At 46.2% G+C, this 13,847-nt stretch overlaps 1 protein-coding gene across 1 annotated transcript in view; it reads right to left on the bottom strand.

Annotated features, from left to right (window-relative positions):
• Positions 1-266: 266 nt before the first annotated feature.
• Positions 267-13,847, bottom strand: part of LOC140708631 (src-like-adapter 2) — a 38,010-nt gene continuing 24,429 nt past the window's right edge. Inside the window, exons 3-5 of the mRNA XM_073004847.1 lie at positions 2,315-2,509; positions 1,402-1,534; positions 267-1,087 (exon numbers count right to left, since the gene is read on the bottom strand). Coding sequence (XP_072860948.1) covers positions 967-1,087; positions 1,402-1,534; positions 2,315-2,509 — 449 coding nt within the window. The 3' untranslated portion in view covers positions 267-966. The remainder of the gene's footprint in view (positions 1,088-1,401; positions 1,535-2,314; positions 2,510-13,847) is intronic.

Below are 13,847 nucleotides of genomic sequence, written 5' to 3'. Positions count from 1 at the left end.
GGTAAGCCACAAAATGAAATAGAGATCTGAAAGCTAGGCTGGGTGCGGTCGCTTACACCTGTAATCCCAGCACTTTGGGAGGCCGAGGCGGGTGGATCACCTGAGGTCAGGAGTTTGAAACCAGCCTGGACAACATGGTGAAACCCCATCTCTATTAAATATAGAAAAAAATTAGCCAGGCATGGTGGTGTGCACCTGTAATCCCAGCTACTCTGGAGGCTGAGGCAGGAGAATCGTATGAATCCAGGAGACGGAGGTTGCAGTGAACTGAGATCACGCCATTGCACTCCAGCCTGGGCAACAGAGCAAGACTCCGTCTCAGAACAAAAAGAGCTGGGGCTGTTGTCCTCAATGGGGGACATTTGAGGACTTAGACTGTCAGAAGTCTTTCTCTTTGCTCTGGAGGTCACGTAGAGGCTGGAGCACCTATGATCTGCTGCTATGGTAAGACATCATCTCCTCAGTTTTCCTTTCCCTTCTAGGCCACAGTCCTATCTTCTGAGATATGGTGGTGGTCTTAACGAGACTTGTAAATTTCCCGAAAATGATTTTGTCACAGAAGATAGGGGTTGTTTCTACCTTGTGGGTGGGGCCTGGTTAACGGGGGGATGTAGAACAGGGCTCAGCAGGTAGAGCATCCAGATGGTACTAGAAACAAACTCAAGAACTGACTAGGTCAGACCCCCAGGAGGCTTACTCTCTTTTTGGAACCCTGGCCCTGGTCCCAACTTCTCTGCATTTGGACTAGAGGTCGCAGGTGGGATCATGGCACTGGGAAGAGGTAGGTGACTTCTTAGGGCCAAGAAAGGAAAGAGCAAGGGTACAGGTGGGACCCTGGATGCACCTCTGTGTCCCAGCCCTCCCTCACTGAGTGCATAGCCTTGCCTCTGGGGTGCTCAGGTAGCTGGGCTGAATTGGGGTTCTAGGTGTGCAGTCTTGGTTTCCCTTTCGGCCTCTCTTTTGGGGCTAGGCATCATCCAAAGAGACAGCCTCCTCATTCAGGCTGATGTAGGAGCTGAGGGACTCCCGGAGACCCTCACTGAGAAGAGACTCCTCCCCTGTGGCAACTTCAGAAAACAGGAGGGAGCTGTGGACAAAGGAAGAGAATTGGGTCAAGGAGCCTATTCCTTCTCCCTGCACTCACTCCACACAAAAATGCACTGTTCTCAAAACCCCTCACTCCTGATGAGAACCTCATGGGGCTCCCTGTTCCGTATCAGATCAGCTTCCCCAGCCCCACCTGCCGAGCCTGGGCTGTGCTCCAGGAGTTGAGTCAGTGTGCGCTGGCTCCAGCTGCCAGGTGTCCCTGAGTGTGACAGGTACATTCGGGTTGTGGTTCCCGGGGTGGGTCCTTCTAACTCTTGGTCCTGCTTTCATGTTTCCAGGAGTCCCCGACTTTACCTGTCCAGCTCTTTCCAGTTGAGTGGTGTCCTCTGTACAGTCACAGGTAGGGGTGTATCCTTGCTAGGGAGCGGGCCAGCCCTCTGCAGGACACAGGGCTCCTTGAGGAGGCAGCAGATGTCATCCGCCAGCTCTGAGGAAGAGACCTCCATCCCTGACATGGCTGACTCCACCCTACTTCTCCCCAACAGCCCTCATCCTGACAGTCCTCCACACTTGGCAGGAGGGGGCATGGTTACAAAAGAGTGACAGGACATGAGCCCCAAGCTGTTGGTTTCATGGAGACAGATGGAGTCAAAGGTCTTCCTGGGCTAACTTTTGGGAGATAATCACTGTATGATTTCGGGTGAGTTCATGGACCTCTTGAGCTGAAGTTTCTGGTTAGGAAATTTCTTTGGGAAGAAGAAAGCTAAGGAATGCTCAGTCTACTTCTACTAACTACTCCCGCATGGAGTGACCTGCAGAAAACCCCTGAGTTTTCACGAGAGTGTTCTTCCCTCTCTGCGCCCTGACGCTGTGCCCAGTGACTGCATCTTCCAGTGTCTGTTGAAGGACTGGCATCAGGAAGTACTAAGGAGAGTCAGGATTGAATCCCACACAGCAGCAGCTCTGGGTCCGGTTCCTGTGGAGAGAACTCCACCTGCTGCCAGGGGCTTTGAATCAGAACCAGAGTGGTAGGCAAGGTACTGACTGGAGCCTACACCGGAGGTATGTGGCTTTTCTGCTAGGGCACGAGGTGAAGACAAGGCTCCCAGCCTGCATTTCTTGGCATGGGGACTGGTGTGAAAATAGGGGAGGCCTCTCTTCTGTCTGTCTGAATACTCCATAGCAGGTAAAATATCCGAGGACACCACTGCCTGCTCCTCCCTGCAGACTCTCCCAGCCTACTCCTGGGGGCAGGGAAAGGCCATACCAGAGTAATGGTCCACCAGGGCCTGGAGTGAGGGGAAGGTGAGGCGCGGTGAGATGTACAGCCAGCCATTGTCAAGGCGCTGGATCCTGTAGTGTCTGATTCGGTCCCAGGATGCAGGGCGGCTGAGGCGGACTGACAGGGAGTAAGAGCCTGAGGAGAAAGGGGTCCAGGGGTGGCGCTGAGCCCCTGCTGGGACTCAGCCCCACCCAGGTTGGGAAACGAAGATAGGCAACATGGCCATGGGGCCCCGGCAGAAGGGAAGTGTCTTGGGCAGAAGCAGGACAAAGACTTGCTCTCTTGGTCATCAATAACATGTTCATAATAGATGGGGGTCTTGTGAGGGTGAAATCAAATCACACACAGAGCCCTCAGTACAGGGTCTGGCACCATGTGAATGAACATTCAGTGTTGGCTGTTCTTACAAAGACTCAGGTGGCAGATGTATTAGGATGCAAAAACACTGTCAAGAAGATGCTGGCAAGGAAGTGGAGAAGTAGGATGTCCCACCCTGCTGGTGGAAGAGAAATTAGTACAAGCCACCTTGGAAATAGTTTGGCATTAACTAGATGAGCTGAACATGCACGTACCTTACAACCCAGCAGTTCTACCCAGGCACATTACCTCAGAAGCTCACAGGCAAGAATATGCACAGCAGCATTGTTTGTAAAAGTCAAAAACGGGCCAGGTGTGGTGGCTCACGCCTGTAATCCCAGCACTTAGGGAGCCTAAGTGGATCACAAGGTCAGGAGACTGAGACCATCCTGGCTAACACGGTGAAACCCTGTCTCTATGAAAAATACAAAAATTTGGCCAGGCGTGGTGGCGGGCACCTGTAGTCCCAACTACTCAGGAGGATGAAGCCAGAGAATGGCATGAACCCGGGAGGTGGAGCTTGCAGCAAGCCGAGATCGCACCACTGCACTCCAGCCTGGGCGACAGAGGGAGACTCCGTCTCAAAAAAAAAAAAAAAAAAAAAGTCAAAAACTGCAAACAACCCATTTATGCTCAAGAGTAGAACTGTGGATTATAAAGTGTAGTACTATACAGCAGTTAAAATTAATAACTGCTACATATATAGGCATAAGGAAATCTTGGAAATAAGCAGAAAAACATTACAGAGCATACATTCAGCCTGATTCTATTTAAAGTTCAAAGACAGCCAACTGACATTATCTGTTGCACAGGCACACATGGCAAAGCTCTGAAGAAAAGCAACTGTATGATTAACACAGTGAAGCATGAGAGGGGGCTGCGAAAGGCTTGTTAGGTAATTTCAGCTGGCAAGTAGGCACATGGATGTCAGTTTTATTACTGCTCCTCAACCTATATGTATACATTACATACACTGATGCATGTGACAGAGTTTTGCCAGTTTTGCATGTTTCATTTTTTCATTTTTTATTTTTGTGTGTGTGGAGACAAGAGTCTCCTGTCGCCCAGGCTGGAGTGCAGTGGCACAATCTCGGCTCACTGCAACCTCTGCCTCCCAGGTTGAAGCAATTCTCCTGCCTCAGCCTCCCGAGTAGCTGGGACTACAGGCGCCCGCCACCATGCCCGGCTAATTTTTTGTTTTTAGTAGTGACGGGGTTTCACCATATTTGCCAGGCTGGTCTGGAACTCCTGACCTTGTGATACACCTGCCTCGAGATTACAGGTGTGAGCCACTGCGCCCAGCCAGATTTTAATTTATTTTTAGAGCCATGCTCCCGCTCTCTTGCCTGGATGGCGTGCAGTGGCATGATGACAGCTCCCGGGCTCAAACAATCCAACTGCCTCAGCCTCCTGAGTACCTGGGATTACAGGCGTGAGCCACCGTGTCTGGCCATATAAGCACATTTAAAATACTGAAACAGGCTGGGCACGGTGGCTCACCCCAGTAATCTCAGTTCAAGACCAGCCTGGCCAACGTGGTGAACCCCGTCTCTACTAAAATACCAAAGATAGCTGGGTGTGGTGGCACACACCTGTAGTCCCAGCTACTCGGAAGGCTGAGGCAGAAGAATCACTTGAACCCAGGAGGTGGAGGTTGCAGTGAGCTGAGATTGTGCCACTGCACTCCAGCCTTGGCAATAGAGCAAGACTCCATCTCAAATAAATAAATAAATAAACAAACAAACAAACCAAGGCCAGTGACAGGCACAGTGGCTCACGCCTGTAATCCCAACACTTTGGGAGGTCGAGGTGGGCAGATCACCTGAGGTCAGGAGTTTGAGAACAGCCTGGTCAACATGGTGAAACCGTGTCTCTACTAAAAATACAAAAAAAATTGGTGTGGTGGTGTGCACCTGTAGTCCCAGTTACTTGGGAGGCTGAGGCAGGAGAATTGCTTGAACCCGGGAGACAGAGGTTGCAGTGAGCCGAGATCGCACCACTGCACTTCAGCCTGGGCAACACAGCAAGACTCCCTCTCAATTAAAAAAAAAAAAAGGCTGGGCGCGGTGGCTCATGCCTGTAATCCCAGCACTTTGGGAGGCTGAAGTGGGCGGATCACAAGGTCAGGAGATCGAGACCATCCTGGCTAACACGGTGAAACCCCGTCTCCACTAAAAATTCAAAAAATTAGCCGGGCATGGTGATGGGCGCCTGTAGTCCCAGCTGCTGGGAGGTTGAGGCAGGAGAATGGCGTGAACCCAGGAGGCAGAGCTTGCAGTGAACCAGGATCATGCCACTGCACTCCAGCCTGGGTGAGAGAGCAAGACTCCGTCTCTAAATAAATAAATAAATAAAAATAATAAAATAAATAAAATAAAAACAAGGCCAGGCAGGCAGAGTGGCTCAAGCCTGTAGTCCCAGCTACTCAGAAGGCTGAGGCGGGGGATCATTGAGTCCAGGAGGCAAAGGTCGCAGTGAGCCAAGATTGTGTCATCCAGTCTGGATGACAGAGTGAGACCCTGTCTCAAAAAAAAAAAAAAAAAAAAAGGCCCAGCCCTTTGGGAGGTCGAGACGGGAGGATCACGAGGTCAGGAGATCGAGACCATCCTGGCTAACACAGTGAAACCCCGTCTCTACTAAAAAATACAAAAAAAAAAACTAGCCGGGCGAGGTGGCAGGCGCCTGTAGTCCCAGCTACTCGGGAGGCTGAGGCAGGAGAATGGCGCAAACCCGGGGGGCAGAGCTTGCAGTGAGCTGAGATCCGGCCACTGCACTCCAGCCTCGGCGACAGAGCGAGACTCCGTCTCAGAAAAAAAAAAATAATAATAAAAAAAATTAAAATTAAAAATAAAAATTAAAGGCTAAATGTAAAAAGATGGAAAAAATATTCAGACAACCATAAGTAAGCTAGAATGGCTTATTAACGGGAGAATATTAGTGGGATATTAGTATCAGACAGCAGAATTCAAAAACGAGAGTATTACCAGCAATAAAGGTACACATCAAGAAGACAAAAAGTCCTTAATTACACAGTTTCAAAATAAATGAAACCTAACAATTGCCTAGAGAATTGCCTCCATGAATGGAGATTTTAATCCTCTTCAGTAATAAGACAAAAACAATAGGGATATAGAAGACTTGAATAATGCAATCAACCAATTTGATTTGACATAAAACATGGCACCCAGAGACAGCAACACATATTTTCTTTCAAGCACACCTGGACTACTCTAGATGGATTCATTTGGGTGGTAACAAAATTTTGTTTTTTGAGGCGGAGTCTCACTCTGATGCCCAGGCTGGAGTGCATTGGCATGATCTCAGCTCACCACAACCTCCGCCTCCCGAGTTCAAGCAATTCTCCTGCCTCAGCCTCCCAAGTAACTGGGACTACAGGCACATGCCACCATGCCCGACTTTTTTTCAGTAGAGACGAGGTTTCACTATGTTGGCCAGGTTGGCCTTGAACTCCTGACCTCGTGATCCGCCCACCTCAGCCTCTCAAAGTGCTGGGATTACAGCCTTGAGCCACCGCACCCGACCAACAATTTAAAAGGATTTAAATCATTAAAAATATGTTGTCTGGCCACAATTGAATTAAATTAGAAATTAATAATGAAAATGTATCTAGGCTGGGCGTGGGGCTCAAGCCTGTAATTCCAGCACTTTGGGAGGCTGAAGCAGGTGGATGACCTTAGGTCAGGAGTTCAAGACCAGCCTGACCAACAAGGTAAAACCCCGTCTCTATTAAAAATATAAAATTAGCTGGGTATGGTGGCACATGCCTGTAAATCCCAGCTACTTGGGAGACTGAGGCAGGAGAATTGCTTGAACCTGGGAGGCGGAGGTTGCAGTGAGCCAAGATCATGCCACTGCACTCCAGTCTGGGAGACAGAGCGAGATTCCACCTCAATAAAAAATAAATAAAAACAAGGCTGGGCGTGGTGGCTCATGCCTGTAATCTGAGTACTTTGGGAGGCTGAGGTGGGCAAATCACGAGGTCAGGAGTTCAAGACCAGCCTGGCTAACATGGTGAAACCCCGTCTCTACTAAAAGTACAAAAATTAGCTGTGCGTGGTGGTGGGCGCCTGTAATCCCAGCTACTCAGGAAGCTGAGGCAGGAGAATCATTTGAACCTGGGAGGCAGAAGTTGCAGAGAGCCAAGACCTCGCCACTGCACTCCAGCTTGGGCAACAGAGCGAGACTCCATCTCGAAAAAAATAAATAAAATAAAGAAGATACAGAAGAATATAATTTGAGAGACATTTGAAAAGTATGGTAAGATTAAAACCATAGAAGTTATGGAAGACAGGCAGAGTGGAAAAAAGGATTTGCTTTTGTAACTTTTGATAATGAAGATACAGTTGATAAAACTGTTCAGAAATATCACCTTTTTTTTTCTTTTTTTTTTTTTTTGAGACAGAGTCTCGGACTGTTGCCCAGGCTGGAGTGCAGTGGTGAGATCTTGGCTCTCTGCAACTTCTGCCTCCCAGGTTCAAATGATTCTCCTGCCTCAGCCTCCTGAGTAGCTGGGATTACAGGCGCGTACCACCACGCCCAGCTAATTTTTGCATTTTTAGTAGAGATGGGGTTTCACTGTGTTGGTCATGCTGGTCTCGAACTCCTGACCTCATGATCCGCCTGCCTAGGCCTCCCAGAATGCTGGGATTACAGTGCCATGTTTTATGTCAAATCAAATTGGTTGATTGCATTATTCAAGTCTTCTATATCCCTATTGTTTGAGCCACTGTACCCAGCCAAAAATACTACACTGTTAATTGACATAATTGTGAAGTGAAAAAGGTCCTTACTAAACAAGAGATGTAGTCTGCTGTATGGCAAAGTCATGGAGGTGGTTCTGGCAATTTTATAGGTTACAGAAGAAACTTTGGAGGTGGTAGAGGTAATTTTAACCGTGGTGGAAACTTTGGTGGAAGAGAAGGCTGTGGTGGTGGAGGTGGCAGCAGCAGAGGTAGTTATGGAGGAGGTGATGGGTGGAGGTGGCGGCAGAAGTAGTTATGGAGCAGGTGATGGGGTGGAGGTGGCGGCGGCAGAGGTAGTTATGGAGGAGGTGATGGGGTGGAGGTGGTGGCGGCAGAGGTAGTTATGGAGGAGGTGATGGGTAGAGGTGGCGGCAGAGGTAGTTATGGAGGAGGTGATGGAGTGGAGGTGGCAGCAGCAGAGGTAGTTATGGAGGAGGTGATGGGGTGGAGGTGGCGGCGGCAGAGGTAGTTATGGAGGAGGTGATGGGGTGGAGGTGGTGGCGGCAGAGGTAGTTATGGAGGAGGTGATGGGTAGAGGTGGCGTCAGAGGTAGTTATGGAGGAGGTGATGGAGTGGAGGTGGCAGCAGCAGAGGTAGTTATGGAGGAGGTGATGGGGTGGAGGTGGCGGCGGCAGAGGTAGTTACGGAGGAGGTGATGGGGTGGAGGTGGCGGCGGCAGAGGTAGTTACGGAGGAGGTGATGGGGTGGAGGTGGCGGCGGCAGAGGTAGTTACGGAGGAGGTGATGGGGTGGAGGTGGCGGCGGCAGAGGTAGTTACGGAGGAGGTGATGGGGTGGAGGTGGCGGCGGCAGAGGTAGTTATGGAGGAGGTGATGGGGTGGAGGTGGCGGCGGCAGAGGTAGTTACGGAGGAGGTGATGGGTGGGAGGTGGCGGCGGCAGAGGTAGTTACGGAGGAGGTGATGGGGTGGAGGTGGCGGCGGCAGAGGTAGTTACGGAGGAGGTGATGGGGTGGAGGTGGCGGCAGAGGTAGTTACGGAGGAGGTGATGGGGTGGAGGTGGCGGCAGAGGTAGTTACGGAGGAGGTGATGGGGTGGAGGTGGCGGCAGAGGTAGTTACGGAGGAGGTGATGGGGTGGAGTTGGCGGCAGAGGTAGTTACGGAGGAGGTGATGGGGTGGAGGTGGCGGCAGAGGTAGTTATGGAGGAGTAAAAATTATAAAATAATCATCATAATCATAATGGCAATTCTTGTTTATTGGTGGCTGCTGGGATACTGGGTAACGTCACCCTGCTCAAGCCCCATAGCATAGCCATCCCAGAAGATAGTAGAGAGTATCAGTAGACACTTAACTATTTCCATGTATGAGAAATTACCTAAACAGTGTTTATATAACTCTGCATCTCCCTCTCCAAAGATTTGGTTCTCAAAAGAGAGGAGGTTCTAAAAAGGAAGGGACATTGAAAAGGATACATTCTTTCTACTTTTTAACTTACATCTTTGTTTCAGAATCTAAAAGAGTCAGTGATTATCCCTAGAGTGTGGGATTATTGGGGCCTTAACATTTTTTTTTTCTTTTTTCTTTTGGAGACAGTCTTTCTCAGTCACCCAGGCTGGAGTGCAGTGGTACAATTTTGGCTCATTGCAACATCCACCACCCAGGCTTAAGCGATCCTCTTACCTCAGCCTCCCAAGTAGCTGGGACTACAGGTAAGCACCAACATGCCTGGCTAATTTTTGTATTTTTCATAGAGACAGGGTTTTATCATACTGCCCAGGCTGGTCTCAAAATCCTGGACTCGCGTAATCCACCTCCTTTGACCTCCCACAGTGTTGGGATTACAGGCGTGAGCCACTGTGCCTGGCATGGGCCCTTAACTTTTCAAGTTGCATGTTTATGAATTATTTAAATATTTAAATATTGTATGAATCCTTAGTTAATCCGAAGAAAAAGCATTACCGGAAAGGGGTCCCGATCCAGGTCCCAAGAGAGGGCTCTTGGCTCTCACGCAAGAAAGAATTGGAGGCAAATCCATAGAGTGAAATGAAAGCAAAGTGTATTAGTAGCTGCCTGGGCGACTCAGTTGCCTATACTTATTGTTACTTCCTGGTTATATGCTAAACAAGGGGTGGATTATTCATGAGTTTTCCTGGAAAGCGGTAGGCAATTCCTGGAAGTGAGGGTTCCTCCCCTTTTTAGTTCATATAGGATAGTTTCCAGATGTTGCCATGGCATCTGTAAACTTTAATGGGGCTGGTGAGAGTGTCTTTTAGCAAGCTAATATATTATAATTAGCATATAATGAGCCATGAGGACAACCAGAGGTCACTTTCATCCCTATCTTAGTTTTGGTGGGATCTGGCCTGCTTCCTTACCACATGCTGTTTTATCAGCAAGGTCTTTGTGACCTGTATCTTCTGCTGACCTCCTGTCTCATCCTGTGACTAAGAATGCCTTAACCTCCTGGGCATGTCACCCAGTAGGTCTCAGTCTTATTTTACCCATCCCGTATTCAAGATGGAGTCGCTCTGGTGAGAGAATTGAAAGCACAAGTGTGAAGGCAATCTTATCTATAATTACTTAAGATTTGATAACCTCTTTGACTTTAGTATTTAAATCACTTAAAAAATTTCCAAGTGTTGAGATTTCTTTGTTGTTGCTCTTTAAATTTTTGTTATTAGTTTCCAGGTTTTTTGCATTGTGGTGAAGAAATGTAGCTTGTTCAATGTCTGCTTTTTTTTTTTTTTTTTTTGAAATTAATTGGTGCTTTCTTTGTGATCTAGTGTATGATCAATTTTGAAAAAAGATTTCCGTAGTTATCTGAACAGAAGGCATATTAAGCAAGCCCCATAATCTAGTTCTAGGCTGAGCATATAGTAGTTGTTAAAAAATGGTTTATCAGTGAACATGAGCAATAATTAAATGTTCATTCATCTTGCATATTTATTCTAAGTCTTTACATCATTTACTTTGTTATTTCATCTTACAGTCTTCTAGACTATACCCTGCCTTGTCCCCTACCCATCTTTGTGAAGAAAATGGATTTAGGATGGGTATATTAACATCTTCCATTTCAATCAGAATTCTGACATTTTTTTTGACTCTCAACTGCTCTTATTCCAGCATTTTCATGCTGTGTTACACGGTACAGGAATATGTACATGTACTATCGCGTCACCACGGGTTACACAGTTATTGGTGTAATAAAACTCCTTTACCCCATTCACTGTGTTTCCCTTAATCTTTTCCTTGACTGAAATTTATATCATGATCCCTGCTTTCTTTGTCTTTGCATCCACATAGTACATTTTTGTCCATCGTTTGTTTTCAGTCTCTGTGCGGCATTTTATTTTGGAGGAGCCCATTTCAAGCAACATATACCATGATTGGATTTTGTTTTTAAACCCAACTAATGAATTTGGTTTAATTTCTGCCATATCGTTTTATGCTTTTGGGTTTTATGAAACCCTGCCAATTCCTAAGTTCAATGTTTTTGGTTAAACTGACTGTGCTCTTATTTCTTTATATATTCTCCAGTCATTTGGAAAGTATTTGTTGTTTTAACCATAGTGCTTCTTCTTTTTTTTTTTTTTTTTTTTTTGAGATGGAGTCTCGCTCTGTTACCAGGCTGGTGTGGAGTGGAGTGGTGTGATCTTGGCTCACTGCAACCTCCACCTCCACCTCCTGGGTTCAACATTTCTCCAGCCTCAACCTCCCAAGTGGCTGGGAGTACAGGTGCTCACCACCATGCCCAGCTAATTTTTGTATTTTTAGTAGAGTCAGGGTTTCACCATATTGGCCAGGCTGGTCTCAATCTCTTGACCTCGTGAGCCACCCGCCTCAGCCTCCCAAAGTGCTGGGATTACAGGTGTGAGCCACTGAGCCTGGCCTCATTTCTTTTTTCAATATAGAACTTTTGATTTTCTGTGGGGTGGCAGGCACTGTCCTTGGTACTGTGGATATGTGATGAAACAGATCAAATCTTTCCTTCAATGTACTTATCATCTAACGGGTGGCATACAATAAACACATGAACAATTAAATATGAAGATATGCAGGGCATGATGCACACCATGAATAAAACAAAGAGAATAGTGTGAGGAAGAGTGGCTGGGGGCTGACTTAATTTGGGCTATCAGAGAAGACTTCCCTGAGAAGGTTATGCTTAAGCTGAGATAAATGACAACAAGGATGCAGACAGAGAGTACCTGAGAAATTTTCCAGTCTAGGCAGAAGGAACAGCCAGAGACAAGGCCTTAAGATGAGTGTCAAGGAATATGAAGAAGCCCACTGGGGCTGGAGCTAGAGGCTTAGGGAGAGTCCTCGGGGAGGGTTCCAGCAAGGAATGGCTCAGTCAGCTTTGTATATTTAAAAATGGCCACAAAGAAGGCTATGGGGAGAAAGGATAGCAGGGAGGAGATGAGCAATGAATGGTAGAAGGAGACAAAAGAGGTAGACTTGCAGTCCCCAGGCAAGGGATGGTAGATTGATTAGGTAGAGGATTAGAGATGGAATAGAATGGGTGAATTCAAGGTAGGCTTTGAAGGTAGGACCCACTGGGCAAGCTATTTTACATATCTCTCCTGTAGTACATTTGAATACAATTTGGATTATACTCCAGTTGAAGTTAGCTATCAATAAATTTATTAAACTTGTAGGGTGACTTAAAGTACCAAATATTTGTTTACATTAACTGAAAATACATTGTCTTGTTTGAGAATGTTTACAATAAGAAGTTATAATGAAATAGTGGCATTAAAAAATGTGTGCGTGCTTGTATACATGCATGTGGGTATGTGTTTACACCTTGTAATGGTTTGAATGTTTGTCCCCTCCAAAACTCATGTTGACATTTGATTCCTACTGCAACAGTATTAAAGGTGGAACCTTCAAGAGATAATTAGGTCGTGAGGGCTCAAGGTGGGATCGAGGCCTTTATAAAAGGGTGAGTTTGCCCCATCTTGTTCTCTTTTGCCCTTCCACCTTCCCCCATGTGATGATGCAGCAAGAAGGCCCTTGCCAGATCCCAGCCCTTTGACCTTGGGCTTCTCAGTCTCCAGAGCTGTAAAAAATAAATTTCTCTTCATTATAAATTACCCAATCTCAGGTATTCTGTTATAGCAACACAAAACAGACTAAGACATACATTAAACGTTTCCTGCAAATGTTCAGAGGATAAGGTTTCAGGGCATGGTTCAGGGGAGGAAAAGAGAGATCACACATGGATTTAGGCTTTCTGCTGAGTGCCTGGGTGAATCGTGGGTCCATTTATTGAGATGGGAGCAGTTTTAGGGGGGTGGAAAATAGAGTTCCGGTTATCTTTAATTTATTTGAAAACTGCCTATCTCAACTACCAGGATAAAAAATACATGGCTTTGCCCATGTCAAGATGGAATTTATCATGCTTCCCAGTTCCCTACTCGCAGTCTATGCCCAGCCTCTCTCTTCTTTCTCTGGTATTTGTTTATATATGCTGAGCTTTGAAACAGATATTTGGATTAATGAATCATTATTTTTAGACTATATGACTTGTCTTTCCAGAATTATTTTGTATCTACAGATTTCAATTCTATTTATAACAATTACTTAGATTTAATTATTTATTTAAACTTGTTTCAATATCTACTCCCCCGTCTTTCATATCTTGTCTTTGCCATTCTTAACGATACACCTTTTCATCAGAATAGAAAGAATATAACAAAATACTTTTTCAAGAAGAACATAAAGATCATAAGTTTTCTAAGCATATGTGTTTCTGAAAAAGTTCTTCTTATCTCTTTACACACAAATGTGTATGGAATTCTTGTTTTCTGTGGTAGATTTTCTGCAAAAATGATCCTGACAGTTTTTCCCATCGTGGTATATGCACAGCTATCACTTTTCTCATTAAGAGGTTGGTTTATTTCCCCTCTATTTGAATCTAGTCTCATTTTCTGAATTGCTTTGACCAAGAGAATGTGGTAAAAATGATGCTGTGATACTTTTTTGCCTTGGGACTTTAAAGCTTTGGCTACCCCAATTTTTGTCATCATAGGATCCAAAACGATGTAAAGAAACTTGGGAAAGACTGCTGAATGATAAGATACCATGTAGGTGGAGAGAATGCCAGACAGCTTTCTGCCATCTGGTTACCCTAGTTGAGGATCTAGCCATCTTGGATGATCCAACCCTCAGATGGAAACCCTCAGCTGAGTTTCCAGCTGAATGCAGCCATGTCAGTGACTCCAACAGATAACACAGGATGCAGAAGAAGCACCAGCTGAACTCAGCCAACCTGTATAATGATGAAAAATAAGTAATTGTTGTTTTAAGCCACTAAGTTTTGGGGTAGTTTGTTACACAGCAATAGATAACTGATACCATTTCCCTTCAAAACTCATTAGACACTGCTTTATTACTTTCTAATGTTTAATCTCAGTGACAAGTTTGGGTTCAACCTGA

Source organism: Chlorocebus sabaeus, chromosome 2 (genome assembly GCF_047675955.1).
Source record: "Chlorocebus sabaeus isolate Y175 chromosome 2, mChlSab1.0.hap1, whole genome shotgun sequence".
NCBI lineage: Eukaryota > Metazoa > Chordata > Mammalia > Primates > Cercopithecidae > Chlorocebus > Chlorocebus sabaeus.
The sequence above is the reverse complement of the archived record's forward strand: the minus strand, read 5'-3'. Positions and strand labels throughout refer to the sequence as shown.